Genomic DNA, 9952 nt, shown 5'->3' with positions numbered 1-9952 from the left:
AATATCTCCTTAACGAAGCCCCATCCGACATTTTTGCAAAGGAAATTGTTGTTCAGAATCGTCTCAGCTACCCCCCATTTCCGGCTCCTCCCCGACTTTTGGGACACCCTGTATTAAGCCTCCAGCAAGACTGATTTTATTATTAAAAAGCCCCTTTTGCAAAACTCTTTAATTACTCACAGTTCATATAGCACATGCATTTGCATTCCTGCTGATTTGAATATTAAAAGGGTTCTTCAAAGGAAACTTATTTTATTTTCAATAAAATATTAACACTATGAAATCCAATTTTTTAATTTTAAATGAAAGTGCATATGATTACAACTAAACGTAAACAATAATGTAATTATATATAATTTAGCTTTCCACCAAGCCTACACTGATTTTATTATTAAAACATCAAAACCCTAAATGGCCCTTTTCCACTACCCTGAATTACTAATTCACCTAACCCTTAATTCACACGCATTTTCATCCCCCCAAGAGAAAAGGAACTTTGCCTCAAGCACAATTGCTTTCGAGAGTACATCAACAGATCTCAGCAGTCGTGAATCCTACCTCAAACCCAGCAAAATTTTTCTAAAACCCATTTCACCATCGACTTCACCACGATTCCCAATCCCCCGTTCCGTGCAACCCGCCGTTGATCGAAACGTCCGTCCGCGTTCCATCGAAACGAACCTCCTCCTCGCGAATTCGCGTCGCGAGTCAAAGATAAATGCGCGCGTTCCCTGGAAAGAGCCGCGAAACTGTTATCGCGACAGAAAGAAGGACAAGGAGAATCGGAGGGTCGGGGGAAGGGGAGTGTAGGTAAGGGTGGCGTTACGAACACAACGAACGAACAGCTCTTGCACGGTACACACGTACACTGCCACTCAAAAGTACCCGGACTTTTGTTGACGAAACTTGCTTTTATTCTATAAAACACAATTTAACTTTGTACCAAAGGTATTCAGAACGCTTACATTAATTGTGTAATTATTATTGCTGTCCTTTTTGAGGTATCACAGGATGATAGAATTAATTTTTATGTACAAATTATATAATGAGTATGCAGAAATAAAATTCCTGAAATAGAAAATGTAATAGATCGAATGGTTAAAAGAATCTCAAGTTTCACTTTGTTTCATCTCTGCTACAGAACGAGTTCAGCGAGTTCTTCGATATGTTTACACGTATATTAAGACGTTGGTCGCCACGTCACCCGTCTACAGGGTGTCCCAGAATTAGTCTAAGAACCGAAAATGGGTGGAAGGGTAGCTGAGACGATTCTGAACAACAATTTCCTTTGCAGAAATGTCATATTGCACTTCGTTTTTGAATTATTGACGAAAAACCACCGACCAATCACAGCGCCCGAGTAGCGCGCACTCAACTGCCTACGCGTGGCCAGCCAATCCTAACTCTCGCCTATGTTCTCGCGACTGAGCGCGCGCTACTGGGGCGCTGTGATTGGTCGACGGTTTTTCGTCAATAATTCAAAAACGAAGCACCATCCGTGATTCTTGCAAAGGAAATAGTTGCTCAGAATCGTCTCAGCTTGGTCGCTGCATTACTTAAACAAGTTTCGTGCGATGCTGATACATATTTCGCAAGTGTCCGGGTACTTTTGGGCGTTAGTGTATGCATATCGAGCGAGGAGGGCACGTAGAGCTCGTATCACGGGTGCTTTCGGTGGCAGTTCAATCCCCGGGGGCCCAGCCACGAAACAGTAGACCTCTCAGGCTCAAATCGATTAACTCGATATCTTTTCTGTCCTCCCGTTCCAGAAAGTGCCCCTGTCCCCGCCACCACCACACCGAACGCCATTCACCGGACGTTCAACTCAGGTTAGAATCACGCAAGAACAGACTCCTTTTCCAAGCTGTTGAACATGCTCGGTAGACGTTCTATTCCGTCCAGTGTGTAGAGGATCGTTTGCCTGTGCCCGTCCTGTCTCGCTGGCCTAGCATGTCTCTCTGTGCCCGCGCGCTCGGCTCGTGCTCTATCAGTGCATGCACGTCCTCTCCGTTTAGCGTTAATTAATGCAACCCTCGCCAGGATGGTTTTGTTTTACGAGGGCTGGTCGAGCTGACTTCACCGGCCGTTTCGCTGATCGCCGCGACCCCCACGACCTCGTGTTACGCGTTCGCCCGCCTACGCTCGAATTACCACCGAATTATCGCCAAGACGGTAATTGCCCGCGCCGAGGAAAGGGTTCGCCGCGCAAGGCTCTCCGGTTTCGTGGACGCGAGCAGCGTGTGTTCGACCAGCCTCGGAATATCGGGAGCCGTCTCGCGTCGCGTCGATGCTCGATAATTCTCGGTGTTTGTGCTTGTTGACACGTTGGCTGCCTGGACTGAAACACGTGAACAAAGTTGAAATTTTGAATGTTGATGGGTAGATTTAATGTAACATTAGACGCGGAATTTAATTTTTTAACCCTTTTAAATTTGGAAGTTTTATTCAAATTTATTTTCATTATGGTCTTACCTTTAGAATTAATTTTTTTAGTAGATCAATGAATACTGAATACTGAATCACTGAATAGTCTTGTCATATATTTTTGGGTGACGTGGCGACCAACGTGTTGAACTGGAGCATGACGAATAGGAACGGAGTGGCTCGGCTATTTGTCATTTGGAGAGAATATACAGTCAGTTTCGTAAATATTCTTACACCCTATGTCAATCAAATTTATTTAAATTAAATAATGGGATCGAGGTTTTCAAATTAATGATTCATTATGAATGTATACATTTCTATATATATATATATAATGAAAAATTTATTTGAAAACATCAAATCTATCATTTAATTTAGATAAATTTCTTCGGTAAATAGAGTGCGAATATTTATGGGACTGACTGTATTTCAATCGTGGATGGTTTGTACGAGTCACTTTTGTTTTTATACCGCAGTGACCCATCGAATGCATTTGCATAAAAATTAACGGTCATGCGACGGTTCTTTTTGTATTTATTACGGCACTATACTTTAGCATTTGGCATGAGCTCAATTTTTTTTCTATGTCGAAGGACGTTCCAAAGTACGTGTCTCATTAGGTCGTCCTAAAAGTTCATGCCACTTATATTTCTGCTGTTCAAATTAATATGTGAAATATACTCTTTAAAAAAGGTAATCTCTCTCATCTTACAGTATTTTCTTTTATAATTTTTTTTTTATTATACAGGATGTTTCAGAAGTAATTCAGGAACCGGAAATGGGGGAAAGGGTAGCTGAGACGATTCTGAACCACAGTTTCCTTTGCAAAAATGTCGTATGGTGCTTTGTTTTTGAGTTATCAACGAAAAACCACCGACCAATCACAACGCTTAGCCGCTAGAGGGAGTCTCAACCCAGGACGCTCAGGCCACCCAATCGCGGCTGAGCGCGCGCTACTCGGGCGCTGTAATTGGTCGACGATTTTTCGTTAATAATTCAAAAACGAAGCGCCATCCAACATTTTTGCAAAGGAAACTTCGGTTCAGAATCATTTGAACTACCCTTTCCCCAACTTCCGGTTCTTAGACTAATCCTAGGACACCCTGTATATTAACACAGTCTTCACAAGCTTATGGGATGACCTAACACGCAAGAAGCAAGTTGAATTCGAAAACAAACTCCCGATTTTCAAAAAATCCATCGACTACAAATTTTCCTATGAAAAAGGTTCATTCTAAAATTCTTTAATTAAATATTACTTGCGCCACGTAGTTTGGAACGCCCTGTGCGCAGAAATCCAGCAGATACTTTAACCGTTAACGGAAGTGACAAAGAAACAAAGCGGTCGGGTACAAGTTACGTCTAGCAGCTGGACAGGGGTGAAATTTTTGTTGGAAAATCTCCGTTTCGCGTGACCGGGGATGAGACTCGTTTATCCAATTTTCCACTTCCCTCGCAATTAAAATATCCACTGCAATAACGCAAGTTTAGACGGGTTGTCCTTCCACCTCTCTCGTTTTTTCCCTCTCTATTTTTGTTTCCGTCGATCTCAACTTCGAAGTTCCATTAAAACTTGGGGCGAAATTCGTTTCGAATGTTAGTCACGGCCAGAGCCACGGAGTTCGCGGATACCCGTCCGCCCCGGCATTTGCATAGAATATTACACACAACCGAATTTAAGTTCACTTACCACAATTTGCCGAACCGGATCCCGTAATTCGCTGCATTAATAACGCACCGCGCGTCCTCGCTGTTTTCCAGTTTGAATTTTACCGAACTTCCCACCCTGGTCACGGGGCAAATTCTATCGATGAAGAGGCGTCGATGAGCCAATATTTATCGAGAGGAATGCTAAGTCGTAAGGAGTGGCGTTGACGTTAACGTTGAGGAACGAATGTTCGATTCGTAGGCGTAGACGTTTATAATTAAACGGAAATTTGGTAATGCACGTAAAATGCAACTGGCGAGGTTTAATTTTATTCCGGATGTGGTTGAAGGTGTCATTTAAAATTTAGGTGGTATTAAAATTTTGGAAGACCATGAACCACTAAACTTGGTATGGAAAAAGTTAAAAAAAGAAATCACAATAGTAAAAAGTAAATAAAGAATCAAGATTCTGCTGGAGGTATTAGTACTTCATTCTTGTAAATTTTATTTCTTGGTCATTATTTTAATTTCATCAAGGAAATTAATATTTAACATAGAATAGTTGATTTTGCATCAGATTTTGAACTTCAGGTTTGAACTTCGTTCTTCTGAATTTTATTTCTTGGTGACCAATTTAACCAAGAAAATTAATATTTACCATAGAATAGTTGCTTTTGTATCAGATTAGAAACTCGAGATGTCAGATTGAACACACATGCCACCACTACAAAATTAAAACTGTAACATCCCATAATAAATGAAAACCAGGCATGAGATTTCACCTCGCCAGTGAAACGATCACTTCCCACCGCACCCGCGTCGTTCTGTCCCGCTCGTCGCTTGCTGCACGCTTGAAGGAGCCTGGAAAATTCATGCGACCGTAGACGCCACATTTTCCCGCGCGAATAAACGAAACTTAAGTGGGACCAAGAACGGAATATTTAAACGGGCGATCTCCGATGTGTGTTGCAGCCGCTCAGGCGAGAATCCTCGGTCCGGAAGACGTCTACGTGAAGAAGGGCAGCACGATAAGCCTCACGTGCACCGTTAATGTGCAAAGACCACCGCCCAGCAGCGTTTCGTGGCATCACGGAGGGGCCGTGGTGGATTTCGACAGTCCCAGGTACAAGCCACGAGAATCAAGTTCCCGAGTTTGCTTCCATAACGTCGCCACTTGCACACCACCCTGCTATTTTCAGAGACCTAGAACTCCTTTCCGATTCATCGCTTGCTTTGCGATTATTTCGTTGGAAATTGTTTTGGTTTCCTAGCTTTGGTTTGGAATTTTTAATTGGTAATTAGACCTTTTGGGTAGGCAGATTTAGTACAGGATGATACGGCATGCTTTTCAATGGAATTTCTGCTTCGTTTAGCGTTTTGCATACGTTTAATTGCTTGCTGGTTGATTACTGCTGTAAAATTGTGGATCGTTGTAATTGTTTTCAGTGGTAATAGGAATTCTAGCTGATATTCCAGGTACTATTTGGTTCTACTGTGATTATTTACTGTTTAGTATTTGGAAGCAAACAATGCATTAACAATTTATTAACAGAGGTAATTAAAGGTTGAATAATCATCACGAATCAATTCTATCGATTTTTACGTGTTTAAGATGCAATGAATTAAAGCTTGTGGAGTGTGGGTCAAAGATTAGAATAAATAGAAAATTTGGTCGTTCTTTTTTAATAAATAATTTTTTAAGAAATAATCAATCATTTGTAGGTTTACAGCTCATCATGCTTGAGATGACATTCCCTTATAGTTACCACTTACTATATAATATTAAGGTCATGAACTTCCTCGTATTTTATGGAGCACTCTAATCTCACATCTTAATTAGCTGGAGCACGTCATCTTCCGGGTAGCCCTTATACAGGGTGGGTCTAGAAACCGAGGACATGTTATAGCTCATCTCTGAACGTAATAGAAAACAATTGACGCAGAAACAAATTTAACCTCTTCAGACCTGAATTACTTTTTTTTTCTCGTGTTAATGTAATTTAATTTTCAGGGTTAACTCAGGGTTATACTAAAATTAGTATGGAAAAAGTAAAAAATAAAATCACAATAGTAAAAAGTAAATAAAAAATCATAATTATGGACGTCAGGTCCGAAAGGGACAGCCATTAAATGCCCTAATGTTCTTTTGAACAAAAGTTAAAACCATAAACGTCACCTGTCAAAATTGTTCAAATAATAAATACATCGACATATTTTTAAATTTAATTTGGAAGATCAGGCTTCTAAGGCTACAGCTTGTCCCAGTTGCTAAAGTCACCCTATGTAATTCGCAAACTTGATGTGAATCATTTTAAAATCGATGGCATACTGATTTCAAAAGACTATCCGCTAGGCTAGACACGAAATATGAAAATGGAAGAGAATAGCAAAATAAATTATTTCAACTCAATGACGGATTAAACAGTTCGAATGCACGGAGCCATTGTTGCTCTAATGGAATAAACAGTGAAAGGGTTGAGCAAAAGGTCGTATAAACTTCGTCAGTATGTCAGTTCGAATACAGTAGTTTCTACTTGGACAAGAGCCACGAAATTCCGAACTTCGAGCAGGAAATTCGCGGAACCGCGAGAAGACTCGACCCCGTATATACGCTCGTTAAAAAGGTGGAGACTGTGTACAGGGCCGTGCCTAGGTACTCTGGCGCTCGATGCAACTGCATACATTATTTCTCTCATTTAATTGTAGTCATGTGCACTTTTATATGTTGAGTATCTTGAAAATATCAACAAGGCTAAAACTTTGTTTCAAGATAATGGAAAACTGAGTAACGTAACAATTGTATCGGTATTTATTTTTGCAAACTAGTAAAATACTTTACCCAGATTTCAGTTCGTTTTATGTCTCTTTAATTATTTAGCTTCTTTGAAGTGCTCTATTGTACATGTACGATTGATTTGACAATATGTAAAAATGAAAAAAGATCAGATTTAGTCTATTTTATTGCTAAACGAAATCCTGAAGCTTCTTCTAGAGGTCCTTAAATATTATCTCGTTAAATAATACATGGTTTCTTGTGATTGAAAAATATATCTCAGCACGTAGTGAGTAAAGTGTCGAGCTAATTATCTCTAAAAATTAAAAGAGATCAGATGTATTCAATTTTATCGCAAAACGAAATCCTGAAGCTTCTTTTAGAGGTCCTTAAATATTATCTCGTAAAATAATACATGGTAGTTCCTTGTGATTGAAAAATAGGTTAAACTTTACTTCGGGCACTATAAATTATTGCATTTTTTTTAACCATTTAGTCATTTTTGATGCCTAGAATTCATAAATCTAAGCTTTAATGTTAGAAATCCAACGGTTTAAAAGTTAAGTGCATGTAAAGTTGAGCAATTTTGCCGTATTCATCAGGCAATTAAAAAGTTGAATTCGTACTCTACACCCCTGCCACGAAAATACACCCCGAAAAAACTCTGTAATTCGAAATGTGACAGTTTTCAAACATAGGTGTAACAGTATACAAGTAGTATGAACATAATATAGTCCGCCACCAACGAGAATCTGTTTTACTGACAGGTTACAAGGCAAACTGCCCACTTTTAACTGCTCATAACTTCCCAACCGTCGCATTCCCAACGTTAAAACTTCCACTTTTGTGATCCGGGCATCAAAAGCTACTAAACAGTATAAAAAAAAAAGTTAACAATTTTCAGTGCTCCAAAGTAAAGTTCAGCCGAAAAATACAATATCTCAGCACGTAATAAGTAAAGTGAAGCACCAATTATCTCGATTTAATTCACCTGTGACACCACCCTTGATACGCTCCAGCCAGAGCGTTCCTTCCGTTGCTACCTTGTCACGGCCTTGCTCGCGCTTGTCTAAGTTCGCGGTTAACGCGTCGGAGTCAGAAGCCTTAGAAACTACTAACAAAGTAATATAACCTGTGCCAGTGTGAACAGTACCAAAGTATCTTTGATAATTCAGCGTTCACCGCAGGGGCGGGGTTTCCTTGGAGACGGAGAAGACGGAAAACGGAACGACGAGCAAACTCCTGGTGACACAAGCCAGATTGACCGACAGCGGAAATTACACCTGCATTCCCAGCAACGCGAATCCAGCCAGCGTGACGGTCCACGTGCTGAATGGTAAGAACCATTTTATTCTACCGAATTCGCCCCCTACCGCCGTTTCGTCTCCCGGCGGGGTCGACTTAATTTCTTCGACGCTCCAGCGACGATCAGTCTTGCGCCCAGACGTAGCTGCGCCGTGACACACAAGTTTCTTAATATCGATCCGCACTCTTCTTGTAACACCGCTTATCCTGTCTCCAGGAAGCTCGTTGCGATTCTTTTCTTTCGCGGAGTGCCATCCAGCCTGTTTGTTCCACGTCCAGCTGGACGCGATTTTAAATCGAACCCGCGGGCCAACGAATCGAGCACATTCTTCGTATTCATTCTTCACGAGTGTCGAATCATTTTTGAGAGAGCGGATCTCGAGATATGTATTTCCTCGATGAGTTCTTTCTGAGTAATTTCTAATTTTTGTCGAAGGGGCCCCGTAATAATTTCGTCTTATTAAAGAGGCTCGCGGGTGAAAAGAGCCGCGAGAAGCGAGCGAGAAGCGTTGAATTAATATAATTACTCTTGCTTCTCAAAAAGACTCCCAGTAAACTGTCGTGCGTTCCACGAGCAATTCGACGCGATTTCATTTCGACTCCGAAAGCAGCACGTCCGTCGGGGTCGCGAACGTTTTACTGAAACTCGAATTACGGTGAAATTTGTTAATAACACAGGGGATTTTAGATTAACCCCCGTTCGTTCATTACCGTGTACTTTGGATTATTTCAATCAACCGTCTCTACGGTACTGATTAAAGGAAGGGCAGACGGACAGAACCAGCGCGATATTTTGTTCGTTATCGCAAATAATTTCCAAAGGGTTGACGTAATATCGAAATCATAATCGGGGATGGAACGCTCCTGGAACGAAAAATAATAACTGAAATGTATTTTGTACGTTTAAACCTAAAAACTTAAACTTTATTTTCCTATTTATAATTTATATTTAAACCTTAAACATTAAAAACATATACAATAAATATTAATTATATTCTACAATCGATATAACAATACCATTATTTCATTTTGCACAAGTACACACACATTTCTTTTACATTTAACATGTACTTGCTATATTAATTTATGTCACAAATGCATAAAATCCCCAGTTTGATAATAATACATAATGCGATGAAAGAATAACGACTTGATACTGTTCATTAAGTTAAAATCCTCGATGTTTTTCAGGTTCTGCAATTTATATGACCCAATATCGTCAATAGAGCGTGTTCCCCGTACAAAAATAAATAGATAAACAAACAATTTTTCGTCGAAAAAAGCGTCACACGTTCCTCAATTTATTTGTCGGGGCAACATTTAATTCTGGCCCAGGATCGAGGCGAATTTTATCTCCGTCAATTCATTTTTATACTCGGTCGGCGCTATTCGTTTCGAAATCTGCACGACGCGTTCCGCGATACGGCTTCGTCATGCGAGGCGTTTTAGGCAAAATCGGTTCGAAACGGTTCCGGGTACCACGTCATGTACACGCGCCTCCGTAAACGTCGCATGCAAATCCATTTAAGAGGAGGAATCGCGGCAGGCTCAGCATCGGGATCCTATCTGCTAAAACGCGAACACTTTGGCAAGACGTGTCGCATAATCTCGACAGCTCGTCGATACGAGGACGCTCTTCTAGAATGACTTAATCATTTGTTTGGTGGAGAGAAAGTCGTATCTTTTCCTTTGGATACTTGGAATATTTATACATGTTCATCAAAGACGTCAATTCTATTAAATAATTCTTTTAAAGTAATATTTATACATGATTATCAAAGATACAAATTCTTTTTAAATAAT

General features: G+C 40.3%; 1 protein-coding gene across 3 annotated transcripts in view; it reads left to right on the top strand.

The window, feature by feature from the left end:
• LOC128877866 (zwei Ig domain protein zig-8-like) overlaps positions 1–9952 on the top strand; it is a 458647-nt gene that overhangs the window by 228757 nt on the left and 219938 nt on the right. The window contains exons 5-7 of one of the 3 annotated variants that reach the window (XM_054125480.1): positions 1770–1829; positions 5044–5194; positions 8020–8180. In XM_054125480.1, the coding sequence (XP_053981455.1) occupies positions 1770–1829; positions 5044–5194; positions 8020–8180 (372 nt within the window). The remainder of the gene's footprint in view (positions 1–1769; positions 1830–5043; positions 5195–8019; positions 8181–9952) is intronic. The other 2 variants (XM_054125478.1, XM_054125477.1) reach the window with 2 other exon arrangements.

Source organism: Hylaeus volcanicus, chromosome 6 (assembly GCF_026283585.1).
Source record: "Hylaeus volcanicus isolate JK05 chromosome 6, UHH_iyHylVolc1.0_haploid, whole genome shotgun sequence".
Lineage (NCBI taxonomy): Eukaryota > Metazoa > Arthropoda > Insecta > Hymenoptera > Colletidae > Hylaeus > Hylaeus volcanicus.
This window is presented reverse-complemented; position numbering and strand designations above follow the sequence as displayed.